At 44.1% G+C, this 17,965-nt stretch overlaps 1 protein-coding gene across 1 annotated transcript in view; it reads right to left on the bottom strand.

Moving 5' to 3' along the window:
• The window catches only part of MOXD1 (monooxygenase DBH like 1), a gene marked incomplete at both ends in the record, with an annotated part of 72,174 nt that extends 54,565 nt beyond the window's left edge, over positions 1-17,609 (bottom strand). The window contains one exon of the mRNA XM_080929321.1: positions 17,346-17,609. Coding sequence (XP_080785447.1) covers positions 17,346-17,609 — 264 coding nt within the window. The remainder of the gene's footprint in view (positions 1-17,345) is intronic.
• Positions 17,610-17,965: the final 356 nt, after the last annotated feature.

Below are 17,965 nucleotides of genomic sequence, written 5' to 3' on the forward strand. Positions count from 1 at the left end.
TGGATACATGTATCTATGGTGGATTTTGTGGTACCATGTGCTAGGCAAGTGCTCTACTATGAAGGCATGTCCCCAGTACCCTTTCTAATTTTCTTTTTTGCAACAGGGTTTTACTGAGTTGCCAAGGGTGTCTTTGAATTCATTCTGTATCCCAGGATGGTGTTGAATTTTAAGTTGTGATCTGCCTGTCTCAGCTTCCCAAGAAGAGGAAATGATAGGTCTATGCAGTCTTTAATGTTCAGAAAAGTTTGGAGTAAACTTTTATGTGGTGGCATTCATCTGTGGAGCCAGATGGATGAGATTTAATGATTTAATGAGTTTGGAGCCTAAGTAACGCTGTCTAAAAGAGGCTGATAATCTCAACATTAGTAAATCAAATTATGGTTGAATGTTATTAAAGTTAAATTGATATGTAAAATAATTGAATCTCATAATGGTTTTCCCCCATTTTCCCCTTCTTAGAAGCTTATTTATCGGGTATCCAAATGCTATTACTGTGTATATATTTAGTTCAGATCATCAGTGACTAAAGGTCTACATGACTTCAGGCCTCCCAACTACAGGCATCTTTACAGGATGTGAACATTTCCTCACCCTCACCCTATGTGTCTTCTCCCTCATAATGAAAATTTCAGCCACGATACTTGAGGTCTCTTTCCTTAACTTCTTTCAATCCTAGAAAATTCCACCTCTACTAAATGCACTACAACTAAAAGATCCATGTAGATTGACAAAGTGAGTGTAAATAAAATACAGGGGCATTAACAAAAAAGTCAGATCAGATCATGCAGACATTCAAAGTTTATGATGTCATGCACTTCTTAGTGAAAAATGGAAAAAAATTAGACAGAAATAAAAATGGATAAGCCAATAAAACTCATTCAGGGGAAGAAACGACCAAAGTGATCTCATAAGTGAAACGCCTTCCTCCCTGCCAAAGCAAGTCTAGGCCATTATGGTTTCACTGGAAACTTCATCAGATGTCTTAAGGAAAGTTAATTCCAGTTGAAGTGGAAATTTCTTGTATTTTCAGAGACTTGGCTGTGTCATGTGATGTTTTCCTGGACTCTGTCTTATGAGAAGATGTTTTTCTAAGAACAGGCATGTGAGGTTTTCTGGAAGCTGCCTGCCCAATGGGGCATGTGTGTTATGCTAGAGCAGACACTTGAGAGAACTTGTGATGTGTAGAAAGGGCATAACCCAACAGACAGTGGACAGTAGCATTGGTTCGCCTTGCCACTCTTTGCTGGTCTTTGTTGGGATTTCCTGGTGCTGGTCTTCACTTCTGTGGCATTGGTTCACCTTGCCTTCACTGATATTGTAGAGAGAAATGCACCAAAGAACTTCTCGTGATATTCCAGTGTCTTCTTACACTTCTGTGGACTTGGTCTGATTAGCAGAGACTTGTGGTTTCTTCTGGATCAAACTGCCCTTGCTGACTTGTAAATGCTGATTGTGAGTGTACTGAGCTACCACTGCTGCTTTGTATAAACCGAACTGCTGATATCCTGAAATCAATGATTGGATTTGGTCAAAGACCTATTTCTAAACAGGTCTACATCATCCTTTGCCATATTAACCTTGCCTAGAGAGAGGTTAAAGCCTAAAGGTGGCACCCAATGTGGGTACCAATCCTTTCTAAAATTTCCTAGAAAATATGAGAATAGTTTTTAAGTCATACTTTTAAATCTCTAGCATTACTCTGATACCAATGTGAAAGACATTGTAAAATTTGCAGATTGATATCTCTCATAGAACTAAGTATAAACTTTCATAAAAGTAAATACAGAAATAATTAGAAAATCATGGCTTCAATATTAAAATGATATATCATGTATATGCAGACTTGAGTGAACAACAGAGAAACAGTCATCTAAATGTCCTTTTCTAACCAAGAACAGTCATATTTCAACAAAAGCCTTCAAGGCCCTAGAGTTTATTCATGGCCAAACCTCTCTATAACCATGCAGTAGAAAGGGAGTACTTTCAACGTTCAGCCACAGAAGGGACACAAATGATACAGTTAACGTCGTAGTTAATGATGAAGGATTGAATTGTCTTCCTACACAAGGTTGAGAATAAGTCTTGGAAGCAAGGCAAAGAAGTTACACACACACCACATGCGCATACACACACGTGCACATGCACACTCACACACCACACACACACACACACACACACACACACACACACATACATACACACACACACCGCACACACATATACACCACACACTCATACACACAAAAGCATATGAGCACACACACACACGTGCATGCACACATACAATACCTCAGATGGATATTGACAACCCCACTGTTAGAGATCTAGTCTATCCCCTATTGTTCTCTGGCCCTATTGAGTCCTCCCATCCTCTTCAGATTGTCATCTTTTAATCAGTATCACCAAAGCACATTTGACTGACAAGTCTTGCTGTCACTTCAAGTGAACCTTGTATTTCTGCCCACAATGTGTGCATGTGTTTTCCAGATTGTTTTTAATGATCCTGACACCCTTCCTGCCATCCAAATTCAAAGTCCTTGTCTTTTTAAACTTCCCCCCAGGACTCCTCTCTGTACAGACATCTTCTGCCCGATCAACTCAGACTCTGGAAAGATTAATCTGCCTTGTTTTATTTCACTTCAACAACTCATTTCTGACCCTATCAATTAAACAGCGCTGTCAAGGTTGGCTTGGAGATGTTACTTCATTTCTCTCAGTATGCCACTGTGTTTTATCCAATATCATGCACTACAACATATGAAAATCGAGATTCCAGGTTCCTTGTTTCCCTCAAACTTAGCCTTACCTACCTTTCTACAGTTGTTATGATTGATAATAATATAGGTTCACTGTGTATTATTTCCTTCAAACATTTAAATGTCGGATTTTCATTGTTTACATTCTTCCTTTCTGTCTCTCTCGTCTTTGACCGTAACTGAGATCCTCTCTCTCCACTAACATCACCATCGGAAGCTCATTCTTCAAACCTCGTAGTTCCATTTCTCTATACGGTTTACACTGAGCATCCCAGCAGGTAAAGTTCGCTACAGTTCGGAATCTCTGTTCCTCTACTCGAATTCCTATTTAACATGTAATACTTTCTAGATACTGCAAAACCATCCCAAGCCAGGCACCATTGACAAGAGATGGACAGCTAATCCTCTTAACCTAATCATATGTTTCTATATTTAAAACGGTCGATCACATTGTAGATGGAGCCACCCAAAGATTATCTAATATATTATGTTAATGCATCCTGCCAATTACATCTTTAAGACCCAGTGTGGAAGATGTTGGGATAGATTAGCTTTTGGGAGCTCAGCTTTCTGTAACACTCAGAAATGCTGTCATGATCTCTTAGCTTACAAAAAGTAAACTCACAAGTTAACAGGGGGAGCCTTTGAGGTGACTCCTTTACACAGCAAGGACACTTTAAAGAAGAAGAAAGTAAAAGGCACATCTGGTGTGTGTATCTTTGTAGCAGAGAAAGAGTTAAACTTAGGGAAGCACAGACAAAGTGCTGTGGAGGGTGGAGTTGTTAATCGAGGAGCATTATTGTCCTCTGGAGAGAAGAAATGACACAAGAATAATAAAACATAACCAATTAATAATTCAGATATGAATAAAATGACCTACAAGCTAATATTCATAAAATGATTCTGTATAATACTTGTGATATTAAATTTCCCTGCTGGCCTTCACTGGATCTTATTTCTTCCTTGATAATTGAACCGAACGATGCCCTGACTACTTCATGACCTACACAGCACATGGAACTACACACACACATGTGCACTGCACATGCAGAGAGTCATTACTCAGCCATCTGCCTGCAGTGGATGGCGGTCTGAGACTCCTATAGGCACAGGATGGCTCACAGTGCACAGGGGCTGTGATGGGAGAATCCCGAAGCCATTATAAGACATTTAATTGTACCATCTATGCATTAGATACATCATCTATTATAAACTTAACATAATGGTGATGAATAAAACGTTCAGTTCAGATGAATTAAAAGTGTCTGGAGAGGTGCTCAGTCAATAAGCGTCTGCTGCACAAGCAGGAGGACCTGAGTTTGCAGCCCTGACACCTATGGGAAAGCCAGGTGTGGTGACATGCACCTGTGACTCCACACCATGAGGGTGAGGGGCAGAGATGAGCAGATCCCTGATGCTCTTTGGCCGGCCAGCCTAGTAGAATTAGTGAACATTAGAGTTAGGTTCAGTGAGAGACTCTGAGTAATGGCTAAAAAAGTGGAGAGGACTCAAGACACTGAAGTCCACTTCTGCCTTCTACAAAAACCCCACCGCGCGTGTGCGCACACACACACACACACACACATATTACACACCCATACACAGAAACACACACTACACACACAAACACATACTACACACATACACATGCATCCATATTACTCACACACACACACACACACACACAGTACACATACAAAGACACACACATTTTTTATTAATTCATTAAAATAGAATCTTGCAACACGCAGGAGGTAGTTTGGATCGAGGAAAGCTCCACCTCACAGAAGCTGGGAGGGTTTACGGATAACATCAGGCAGGCGTCACTCACAATGCAAGCAGAAGCTCTGACACGCAGAAGCCAGGCTTGGCCGTGCTCAGTCAGCTCCAGTGCTCTGTGCTCTTTGCTTATCTCTGTGGGTCTCCATGGATCCTCACCGCAGACACTCAGTATCTCTGTGGGTCTCCATGGATCCTCACCGCAGACACTCAGTATCTCTGTGGGTCTCCATGGATCCTCACCGCAGACACTCAGTATCTCTGTGGGTCTCCATGGATCCTCACCGCAGACACTCAGTATCTCTGTGGGTCTCCATGGATCCTCACCGCAGACACTCAGTATCTCTGTGGGTCTCCATGGATCCTCACCGCAGACACTCAGTATCTCTGTGGGTCTCCATGGATCCTCACCGCAGACACTCAGTATCTCTGTGGGTCTCCATGGATCCTCACCGCAGACACTCAGTATCTCTGTGGGTCTCCATGGATCCTCACCGCAGACACTCACCCACCTTCCACCTGGACTGACATTGATTGAGGACTGTTTTATTGATCATGCACCAACCCCATTCCCATTTTCCTAATAAAATACCATCCCAAAGTGAGTTAATTAAACCCAACAATGAAGATTTTCCTTAGCTGTGTTCCAGAACGTATGCCTCCTGAAGCATGTTTTCTCGTGATACCCGCCCCGTGATACCCCCCCGTGATACCCCCCGTGATATCCCCCCCGTGATACCCCCCCGTGATACCCCCCCGTGATATCCCCCCGTGATACCCCCCCGTGATACCCCCCCGTGATATCCCCCCGTGATACCCCCCCCCGTGATATCCCCCCCCCGTGATATCCCCCCCCAGCACTTTATACTTTGGAAAAAAATAACATCAAGTATATAATTGAGGTTTTTGGAGTATTTTTTTAAGGTTTATCTATCCTTGTATATGTGGGTACACTGTAGCTGTCTTCAGACACACCAGAAGAGGGCATCAAATCTCATTACAGATGGTTGTGAGCCACCATGTGGTTGCCAGGAATTGAACTGAGAACCTCTGGAAGAGCACTCAGTGATCTTAACCGCTGAGTCATAATTGAGGTTTTAAAATGCTGTGCAGCAACAATAAAGTAAGTTGCCCCCAGCAGCAGTTGGCAGGGAGTTGACAGCAAGTATTTCATAGGGTGCCAGGAACACGGGCTGCCATTTCCAGAGTAAGAACGTGTACCCCAAAGCTAGCTTTGCTGACATTGCTGAGGCCTCTTGCTCAGAAACAGGATCACACAGATGTTCAGTGGCTTCTTGCTCACTGTTGGTCTTTTTCTTGCTCTCTGAAATGAAATCTCTGCCATAGAATAGAGCTTTGACGGCTGCTGCATTAAACAGGACGAAGCTGGTACTCTGGTGGGTGTGACGAAGGATGTCAATAGACCGGGCGCAAGCGCGGCTGCACCGTCTTGGGGGGAAGACGTCTGCCACCGTCTCCCACTCAGGTCCTGCAGTTCCTCTTCTGTGCCTGATACCCAGAAGCCAAGCACAGCACACATTTCTGTGTGTGGTTCCGACTTCTGGGATAAGGTTTGGCTGACAGTGCGGAGTTAACGGAACCTATGTGATCCTAATGACCAGGAGGTTGTACCCGGCTCGAGTGGAGGCCGCATGGACGAAAGCTTCACATTTCAATCACTTCCTACACGAATGTCTTCACTAACAAATCGAGACGAAACCTCAAAACAGAACTTGACTGTGCTTAGGAAACAGCACCAGGCAAACTTCTCTCTTGTCCCTCACGGGTCATTAAATATCCAACTGAATTTCGGGTACCAGGCACCCCAGGAATGGGGTTTTCTGACACACACGAGGTTTTGTACCCATTAGATCATCTCAGTTTTCACGTAAAGTCATCTATAGAATTATGAGACATATACAATAAAGTTTCTTGTTAGACTCTTCTAACCATATGCTTTGGTGGAAAGAAATATCTGTTTTAATTGTTAAAGTAACATTATGTTTCTTCCTTCCTAACCTACCTTCTAATTAAAAAAAAAAAAAAGGTGTTTAGAAGACTTCACTTAAGAGCCTAAGTTGACTTTATCCAAGCAGTAATAAAAATCTTTAGAACAGCAGGTTTTTTCTTTGTTTCTAGGCTCCTCCCCTTCTCCTCTCCCCTCTTTCCTTTTCTCTTGCCGTTTTCTTCCTTGCTTCCTCTCATGCAAGGGTGTGTGCATGTGCCTGCGTGGGTACGTGCATGAGTGTGTGTGTGTGTGTGTGTGTGTGTGTGTGTGTGTGTGTGTGTGTGTGTGTATGTGTGTGTGTGTGTGTGTGTGCGTATGTGTGTATGTGCCTGTGCCTATGAATGAAGTATCACAGACAACTGTGGCTACTGTGGAGAAGGAAGAGGAGGGATGCAGATTGTGACCAAGAGATACAGAAATCTCTCAGGAATCCCACTGGTTTTTGTTTAGCCGAAGAGAACTGAGCAGCTTTTAGATTCTGGTAGGAAAGACATTGGGACCTGAGATAGGGGTTCGAACCTGGATAAAGGAAAGGGGAGGAGAAATGGTTGCTCCTACTTTTTAACTGTTGCTTGCAAAGACTGCCACCTCTTAAGGTAGGGAAGGTTGGCAAAGAGACTGGCTTGGCATGAATCATGCTCAGTTAGAGCAGAGAATCTATATTGTGGTGGGCAGGTCAGGTGGCATGAAGTATTTTAAGAAAGGGACAGGCCTCAGAAACTCAACAACTTTGCTCTTGAGACCTTCCAAATATGGCTTTGAGAGATAAATATTCATATTTTTATGTTTTTCATATTTAAAGATAAACAGATCTGCTATATATAGTTAAAAGTACTGAAGTTCATGAAAGGGCTAAAGATGAGATACTTTTATGACACTGTAACAGCTCCATACATAACTATCACACACACACACACACACACACACACACACACACGTTAAAGAAAGAAAGGAAGAAAGAAATAAAGAATGAAAGAAAGGAAGGAAGGAAGGAAGGAAGAAAACTGTTGTTTTTAAAGCATCATGGAGTTTTTTAATGGTTACAACTTCCTCTGCCCATATTTTGGATTATCTGCATGGAGTGGAGGACTCTTCAGTACTGGGTTGTAGCTGGAAAAATTTCTGAGGTAAACCTAATCTTGTCTGGCACTGAGCACACATTCTCCCAAGGGCTTTTCTAGCACATGTTTGTGCATGTGCTTGTGTCTGAGCGTGGGGTGTGCATGCACCGCAGCGTCCTTCCTCAGATGCCTTTCCAGTGTGTCTGACTGGCCTGCCACAGCACCCCTCCAGCTTCCTGCAGGGGACCCAAACACCAGGCCTGCTTCTGCACAACCACACCGTCGTCTAATCTGTCCTTCCCTTGCTCCGGGTCCCTGGAGAGGCCTCTAAGACATGAGCACACAGGGCAGAACTCTTGCAGTGTGAAGTTCAGGACCTCACAGCCTCACAGGGCCGGGGCACCCATCCCAGGTTCGCATCTCTGGCACAAACAGTGAAGCTATGCCACAGTATCCTCTGAGCCCTTAAGGTGTGCCGACTAGATCTTTATTTTTCTAGAACACTAGAAGTGATGTTGCTGGAGGAAGTCAGCCCACCACACGATAACGATCATTCTTTCTCCGTGAAAACACTGCCAGCTATTTATCTGTCCTTCGGTATCCAAATTTTCAGAAGTTTCAGTGACTCTCAGAATGCTACCACTTACTTACTCCTCTTTGGAGAAACGATATTCCTAGAAAGGATCTTTTGGTGTAAACCTCCTGGGACATAGTACAGTGACACTATTGAATCCTTTGATGTGAACAGCTCCAGTCGCTAGTTAATACAACCTCTGTTTACCAGCCCCATTACAGTGAACTGAAACGTGTCTCCCAAATTAAGACCTTTTCCACATGAGGCAGATTGTACAATTTTACAGCGTTGTACATCTACAGTTAGTTTTATTCAACTAAATTGTCATTTTCATTTATATCTTAAACAATTGTTTAGCCTCTGGTTTCCACACATTATTTTAGTGTGGTGCTGTTTTATAAGCCCTCATCAGTAACCTGAGGCAGTTGATATCGTGTTTGGGTATGGATATCAAATATTTATGATTCTAGCTAGCTAATTCAATATTTTAATCTATTGTCTAGACGGGTTGAATGAGACACCCCACTCACCCAACCCCAGCCCAGCTAAATGCTTTACTGTATCATTCAGATGCACCATTTGTTTAAGGCCTTAACCCACAAGAACAATAATTCAAACACAAAGGAAAACACAGACACATCCTATAAATTACGTTCATGGAAATAAGTAAGCCTCCAGGTGGTAATGGTTGAAACAATCACCACCCAACTGCCTGCACTTTGTCCCCCAGACTTCTTCATGTTTTAAGCCCCTCATCTGTATACTTAGTGAATGCCTTTTCAAAAGCTGGGAAGTTCCCATAATTCACCAGTGATCATTATAGTCATCACTCTCGCTTACAAAGGTCTGTGAGTAGCACTCTCTGCTAAGAGCTTTAGTGCTTAATCCTTGCAAAACCCATGAGCTAAAGAACATGATCTCCCTTCTGCACAAAAGGAAACTGCCACTTAGGGAGGGGTTAAGGGTTTGCCAAGGGCCACACAAGAATTAAGCACCAGCATCGGTGAGACTCATACCCAGCCTAGAAGACTCCTGGTCTTATCCACACCAGCTACCCAGCCATCTTTGCTGAGATCCTGCCAGGCACATGGAATGGTTCCTGCTACCTCAGGGAGGTTTGGCAGCGCTGACAGAGTCATCAGCCTACAATGTTCCATCCTATCTGTGCCCTAATAAGACACTAATTATCTACCACTCCCGTACCTTACCTGTACCTCGTCTTCGGCTTCCTCTGCAAGGATAGCCCAAGGGTATTTACCAGCTTGCAAAATGGGGGAGGAAGGGAAAGGTGATCTATTTATATAACAAAAAACACGAGAGAATTTTCAAATATAAAAAGAAAGCCCTGCTGTTAACGCTAATCAAAAGTTTCTAGTCAGAACCCTTCTCTTGGCGAAATAATAGACGATAACCTGAGGCCTGGGACCTTCTGTCAATAATGAAAGAAACAAGGTAGCCTGTGGTAACACATAACTGTTACCTGCTTCACTGTGTGAGGGCAGACAGTGCTGCTTAGGAATACAGTTAGCACAGGCCAGCATGAGGCCTGCAGTTAGAAAGAGGGCTATGGGAAGGAGGGAAAGACCCCTTGCTAAGCATGCTTTGAAACACTTACACTCAAAGAACCACTGTTCTTGTCCCAGCATGTGGATTTAGGGAAATGCTTGGAACGACATGCAAATCCATTAAGTGCATCTCAGAAGCATCTCCGCACTAAGAACAACCACCTTGTGTTTCTATTTTAAAATGTACTGCTGAACAGCCACAGAGATATTAACCCCACCAAATGGTCACTGAGAAATGACTTTGTAGGAACTTCTCCCCCTGGAATCTTCTAAGCGACTGCAGGCTAAGATCCATGAGTTCTATCACAGAGCCTGACCACAGGGAATCAGTCACTCACAGACTTGCCTTCCTACTAGAATTACCTTAGAAACCTGAAATATGACTTCCCCATATCCATATGTGGTCTTCTTCAGCTAGGGGTGGGTACTGGGGCATTGAAAACCATGGCAGACGTGCCTTTGCAAGAATGTGCCTATTTGTATGGAAGCCAGAGGAATGTCTCAACTGCCATTCCTGAGGAGTGTCTACCCCAGTTCTGAGACAGGCTCTTAGACCGGAGGCTAGTGTTCACAGGCTAGGCCAGGCTAGGCTGACTGGCCAGCAAGCCTTGGGGACCATCCTATTTCCACTTCTCCAGAACAGTGGGTCGCAAGTTTGACACTACACCTGGCTTTTTTCACATGGGTTCTGAGGAAACAGCCTCAAATCCTTTTGTGGGTAAAGCAACTACTTTACCACCTGATAATATCCCCAGTCACTGGGGAACATTTTAAAAGAAGATCAAGTCACTTGTTTTTTGAGGCGGAACTAGACGATATACGTCCTGATTCTCAGTGACCAGGCATCTTACCGCAGCAGCTCGGCAGTCTGCCATCATGGTACCCAACACTGAGAGGGAGAAAGAGCCCATGTGCTTCAGAAACTCCTTACAACAAAGGGCAAATTATTATCTTTTCTCCAGGTAAATAGTTTCCTAAATCCAATGCCTTCAGAGACCTTTATTCCCAGGCAACACTGCCTTCTTCCTAGTATAGGACACTGGGTTGGAAACACCTATGGTCAACCGCCAAAGACAATCCTCAACATTCTCCCTGCTTGTGTGAGTTAGACCAGCAGCCACACATTCTTCACATCCCTCTACCTTTTTTTAAAACAATTACTTGCTTATGGAAACCGCTAAACCAAAATGCAGGCTTATAAGATTCCTGGTGACCTCTGGTTCTAAGATATACGTCTAGAACTGTCAATTGATATTGCCTGATCGAAAGATGGAGTATCCCAGCATCTTCTGCCGATAGGTGAGCCCTTCACTGAAGTTACACATGGAAACCACAGGTGATTTCAATGATGAGTAACCCAGAGCCCAGAGTTTTCACCGAAGATATTGGCCTCAGATGGGCCATTTGAGACTTACATGATCAGCACATCTAAAAGACTTATCAAAATGAAGGGTTCATGTCTGTGACATTTATAATAGAATAAAATATAGTAAGAGACATAATTCACAGTTTACATGTACTTTTGTTATTTAAAAAGGAAACTAGAATATTTTGGGGTAGAGGCTTCTTATAGAAGTCTAAGTGGCACCAAATCAGGATTCATAGGGAATGACTGTAGACTTGGATCTATTTGTAAGGCACCAAAAAGTTACTTAACAGTTACCTAAGGTCTACTCCCCACCTACGACATGAGGAGAGCAAGCTAGGGGTAGGAAGTTTGAAATGAAGCCATCAAATTCTGATGGAGTAATGATTAAGTACTCAAAGCAACATTTAGCCTGCAAAAGCAGTGGAGAGACCTCATAACTCTTAGGCTCATAGGTGAACAAACTGCCTTCTTAATAAACCTTTTGTGTATACAGCAATGGAATAGGTGATCCAAGAAGTTAATAAAGTTATGCTTCTGTTCTTTTTTTTTAACTGGGGAAGAGGAGAGCTGTGTGTGCACAGGGCATGTATAGACCAGAGGATAACATTACAAAGTTAGTTATCTCTTTCCTCCGAGCAGGTTCCAGGCACTAAACTCAGGTCATCAGGAATGGCAGCCAGCAGTGTATTGAGCCAGCAGCCTACAATTACTGTTCGAACAGCCTTTGCTCATATGCTTGGTGTATGCTGCCCTTCAAACACATATTTTTACTCTACAGTTTGGCAAGTTAAGAAAAAAAGATACAAATTTGAAGCTGGGTGTGGCAGCCCACTCCTTTAATTCAGTACTTGTAAGGCAGAGGAAGATGGATCTGTGTGAGTTCAAAGCCAGCCTGGTCTACAGAGTGAATTACAGCACAACTGGAACTACAAAGAGAGACCCTGTCTCAAAACAAACAAACAAACAAACAGAACATTCTGGGTGTGAAAGAAATTATGCTTTCTGTGTTACATTCTTTTAGACATGCTATATATAACCTGTTCTGTGATTTATTTCTCTCAGGTTTGGAACAAGGGAGTTAAACACACACATGGGGGGTGGGGAAGAGACAGACAGATAGACAGACACAGACAGAGGGACAAAGAGACACAGACAGAAAAGCAGACACAGACCGAGAAAGAGACAGCGAGATGGACAGAGAAACAGACAGAGAAAGAGAGACAGACAGTCAAAGAGAGGAAGGTGGAAGAAGATTCCTAAAGAAATTGTTCCTACTTGGAGATCCTTTCTGTTTGAAAGTTCTTTACTAGTGATTAATTATTACTACAGCAAAGCATGTGAGGCATTGTTCTGCACCGTTTTTATTATTACTGTTGTTGTTGCTGTTGTTACTACACATGAATGAAGCATTCCCAGAAACACAGTACTGTGTAAGGAATCCATCTCTTTTGTGAGGAACTTTAATGGCCCCCTTACAAGCTTTGACTCAATCAGGCAGGCACCATTCATTTCCTTTGAAGTGGACTCTGTTTCTCCTTCCAAGAAGGCCAGAATCTGCCTCTGGTCACCCGAAGCCTTGAACTCTGTTTGTCAATTCAGGTGCATTGTACCCTTGGCTCTGAGGGTGGCTCCTTTCTCCAAGCCAATTACGAAGCCCCCCACTCTTACCCGGAGAGGCACAAGCTTATTTGAACAGTGGGACTTGGCTCTTTGCTTAGCAATGCCAAGAGCAAGAAGCTTGGAAAGGCCCCTTCCTCATCTGGTAGTCAGAGGGCATCCCGAGATTTATAAATATCTCTTGCCGAAGCCACAGCTGAGCTGTGTGGGACTTGCACACTCCCAGTGTGCTTTGCCAATGTTGCTTTGTTGCAGTTGGCTGGGGTGTGCTTAACAAGCAGTCCATGTTAACCACAAAGAGTGATTTCAGATCTCCTGCAGGAACTTCCTCAGTGAGGGGCCGGCAGCAATGACCCAGATGCTCCACACAGAAAAGCTTCAGTCTCTCAATGGGTCAACAAGCAAGGTTACCACAAATAATGACATATGTGTCGGACTCCATTCACTGGCGATGTCTGCCCCCATAGGAAGGGTGAATCCATTTTTGTGCAAATCCAGAGTTCGTCTGACAATGATGCCCTCTTTTCCCGCTCGCACAAACTGGGCATTCATACACAGGATCGCTAGCCTCGAATGGACACTCACAGTTGCTAAATGGTTCCGATGGGGGTGGAGTTGTGTGTCAAAGGGGCAAAGAACAGGGGAAGGACAGGGATGCATCAAAGAATGAAAGTCCGGCTGACGCAAGAGACAAAATACTGTGGTTCTAAGAAGCCACTCTGGAAAAGACAGAGTGCTTCCAACCTGGCCTGGCTCCTAATGAGAAAGACAAACTAGAAAATGACCTGCCCAGCACCCCAGAAGGACTGTAACTCTGTAAGTGTAAAGTCCCCGGTTTCTCCTTCATATACTTTATCCCCAAGATTTCCCAGAGGCAGACTTCCTTTCATAGCAAACCCTTCCACTCTTCCTTCCCATTTGGAAACCCATATGACATACAATATATTCACAACATATATTATTATGATAAATAGTGATTATATGTTATATATAATATATGCCATATATAAAATATTTAAAATCTGTTATAAATGATATATAATAATATTATATATGTATACATTCATACATGCACATATATGTGTGTATATATAACCCTCTGTAACATATATTATATATAATGATTATATCTTATATATGATCTATAATGATTATGTTATACATAATATATGTCATATATATTTACAGTATGTTATAAATGATATATTATATATGTATAATATATCATTTATAATATATATTGTATATTATAATACACACATATATATACACATATGTGTTTGTGTGTGTGTATGACCTTCTATAAGCTAGTCAGCAAATGTTACAGTGTCATCTACAGATGGTTCCCTTGGGTCTAACCTGAACAAGTGATTGGTAACCATTAAAAAGGACAGGTTTGCCAAAGTTTAGAAAACTCATATTGGGGAGCAGGCTCATGGAGAGAGAAAACTGATTGTGTAAACAGGTGGTGGGGGAGGGGTGAGTGCCATTAAAAGGAGAGGATTGTCTCCTGACTTAAGTAACGTCAAAAGAGAGTAGGTGTGCATATATAGTGTTTGAAGTGAGCAGAGGCGTGGCGGAAGGAGAAAGGTGGGAGAATCCAGGTTACAAAAGTGGCCACACTAATACACTCATTATCAAGATAAGGTCCGCAATTCTTTCTGAGTCTATAGCCTTTGACAGCAGCAGAAGTGCATCAGTGACTGACTCAGACATAAGGCCATAAAGGGCTACAGTGAGGCTCTGGGATGATCGGTCTGAGACCAGCCACTATGCTGGGAGGGAACCACGCAGGCAGGTGGAAAGGCCACAGTCACACCACAGAACTGGCCAAATGGGTCCAGCCTCTGGTCAACCTCAATCCCAGAGAGATAAAAAGGTGAGTGAGTCTCCAGGTACTTCCAGCCACACCTCTTAGAGTTGACACAGAATGGAGACCAGCAGCTGATTCCACCAAGCCCTGCTCAAATTCTGTATGTTAGAGCAAGATAACGGTGATGTGCTGTTTGGGGTAAATTTGTTTTTTACATAAAAGTCAATAGCCCCCCCCCCACACACACACATACTCTGACTTCCCGTGTTCTCTCTAGAACAATACAAACAAAATATCTGGTAATGCTGGATTTGTGCTTCCCCTGAAAATGTAACTGACAAAGACTGAGGCTTTTCCCGTGTGCCCCATCTTCCCTCCTCCCCTCCAGCCACGCTCTGCATAGCCTGTCCTCTTGATTTCTCCAGACATTAGGGTTTGGGGCATCAATGGAGCTGAAAATTCTCTTCGTTTTTGCTAGGAATCTCTCCAGGTCGCATGGGAGTCAACACCCATGTGCAAAGAAGAGTTTATAGGCAATTTTTAAAAGTAAAATAAAAATATTAAGAACATGAAAGCTTAAGTTCAAAATTACATGGAGAAGGCTGAAATACAAGGGGAAGCCATCAAAGGGAGGGACTGAGGTGTCAGCTTAAGTTAAATCACACAGTGTGGTGCCATTGTACGGCTGTCCCTGTGTTCTGTACTTAGACTAAAGCCCCAAGGAACCAATGCTTTGTGTGCCATTGCTCCACACAAAGTCTATTCTCACTAGAAGCAAAATTGCATGAAATGCGGGGTCTACTAATAAAATCATATACGGTTCATTAAAGAAGCATGTTTTGGTTTGTGTTAATCTATTTAATCAAGGCACACCTGTCACAGCACTGTATGAGAAATCTTAAAGAATATCTAGGGAGAAAAAATGTTTTTCAGTATTAGAAAATAAAATCTCCTATCCTGGATTACTGGCAAAAATCAAGGCATTTATATTAATGTTATTAATATTTTACCTTATTAGAGAGGTCTTTTAATAGGCTCTCTTGCCACCTAACCAATTAATATGTGCCCCAAAGTCAGAAGAACCTCTAAGGAAATGAAGTGGTAAAGGAAATCAGGCAAATAAGAAACTTAGAAACTCTTGTATATGAAACCAAAGAACATATTTCTGGACCTACAGGAAATAGAAAAGATTATTTCCCATTCATTACACACAGAGAGACCATTTTTAATGAATCATACATTAATACATAACTGCTGCTTTAAGAAGAGTTTCAAAATCAATCTGAAAAATACTTAATTCTTACAAAATCGTAGGAATAGCCACCCACAAGAAGCAAAGATTGTGTGGTTGGGAAGAGGGTTGTGATGGGTCTGTTAGCCGAAGTTGGATCAGATTCTTCCCTTGAAATTCCATTTGATATCTAATTGTGTGGGCTTTCTAGAAATGCTACTGTTTGGGCAAAAGTACTGTCACGTTCACTGTAAATGTGTCCTGTTGCTGTTACCTCAGCCAGATGTGTCATGGCCACTTCTGTAGGCTGTGCAAGGGTTGTGATACGATACAAAACTAGCTTTAAATCTTTCCCCCATTGTAATGGGTATTAAAGCAAGGCAGCATTTTCCTCAGATCATGGGCGAGTATGCTAGCTGGTTAGTGAGGCCTGGGATCAAATCCTCAGCCACCAAATTCCGTATCTGAGATGCTGCAGCGTCAGAAAAGTTACACGTGGGGAGTGAACAGAGAGAGCCCGGTCGAGCTTGATTCTGTGAGAGGTGCGCAGCACTGGAGTGGAGAGGAAACGGTGACTTGGGGAAAAGAAGTAAACACACGATAGAGTGGCTTGGAAATGTAAATTGCTGTCCATCTATTTCTAGTCAAATATTTCAGCGTCAGAACTGAAGCTAAAATACAGTAGCACCTCAGTCAGAACGCTGTGAAAACGCATCTTAGAAGACCGGAGAAAGTATCGAGGCATACACGTTGAAATTCACAAGGGGCATTTTTTATGCTGCCCAAGGGGAGGCGATCTCAATAGTTTTCATGGGGCTCCTTAGCCTGCCTTCTAGGATGGAAGTTGGTCCTTGAGATCCACTATGACAGAGATGTTTGTTCAATATGCAGGGAGCGCAGCTACAGAATTCCGGTCGTCTCCCTACACACAGATAACTAACTGTATGTGTAGCATCTTCCAGGGCTCTTTCCCCTGAGGCTAATGCGCAGCAAGTGAATCGGGTGAACTTTGTTGCCTATTAAAGTGGGGGGAAACCCTATCCCTGAAGAGAGGGTTCTGCCTGGAGATTCTGGGTTGTGCTTGGCTAGCTAAGCCAGGCTTCCGAGACAGCTGCTGTCAATAACTAAAGTTCCTTAAGCAACTCTTCAGGGACCTTCATTCATCTCGAGCATGGTCTAGTAAATGTTGACCCTGCTCCTGGGGTGTCCCCAAAACCAACCACTGGAGACTCCCAACAGGCAAGTGCGTGCAGATCTGACCTGTTAGGTCTCCAAAGCTGTGGTCTTTTCTTTCTTGAGGGGTGGAGGGAAATGTGTGGCCTGTGAGCATTGGTCTGTTTAAGTGGGGCACCAGGGTGCAAGCTTCCCGAGGAGGGAACCTTCCCTGAGTGAAGGCTGCAAGTGTCTTAGGCAGGAACCCCAGGGCAAGCTCTGGTGACCCTGGGGCAAAAGGTGGCAAAGAAGGTGAGTGGGGCTCTGCTGAGTCTCGCGCTCCGGTGGACTCTGCCGCCCATCGCGCTCCGGGAGCCATCCCAGCTCAGGGGGCTCCCCGAAGGTACCCGAGCTTACCTGGAGGTAGGGCCTCCCGTGGGCCACGCCGCCCACCACGATGTCTGCCGCAGCCATGGTTCCCGTGGGCGAGAAGCCGAAGCCCACGTAGCCGTTCGTGCGCACCTCCAGACGGAAGGCCAGCCGCTCGCCCTGCCGGCCCCAGTGCAGCCAGTACATGCCTTCGGGGTCGAGGACCACGCGGTGCGGGTACGAGCGGCCCGAGCTCCCCGCAGCCGTCGCGGGGAGCAGCGCACAGAGCACTAGCAGCGGCCAGCAGCACATCTTTCTGTCCCGCCGCACCTGGGCTGCAGCCACTGGGGGGCGAAGACCGGGAGCCCAACTTGGGACCGCCCCGGGGCTGGCCGCGCCCGCCCGATGTCCCCGCCCCTTGTTGGCTCTGGGTCCTACCAGGAGATTCCCCAGCCTCTCTCAGGGCATCCACCTGCTGCCAAGGTGAGTCTGATTTTGTCCCTGAAGTCTGGGTTAAGAGGGCCAGAATGAGAAGAGCTTCCTGGAAGAAGCGGAGAAAAGGGGACACAGCCGGGTAGAGGGAAAGGAGGGGGGGAAGGAGGTGAAGTGCAGACTGGGAGGGACCTAGGGAAAGAATTGTAAAGTGATGAGATAGAAAAGCGTCCCGC

This window comes from Micromys minutus (assembly GCF_963924665.1).
Source record: "Micromys minutus genome assembly, chromosome: 15".
Taxonomy (NCBI): Eukaryota; Metazoa; Chordata; class Mammalia; order Rodentia; family Muridae; genus Micromys; species Micromys minutus.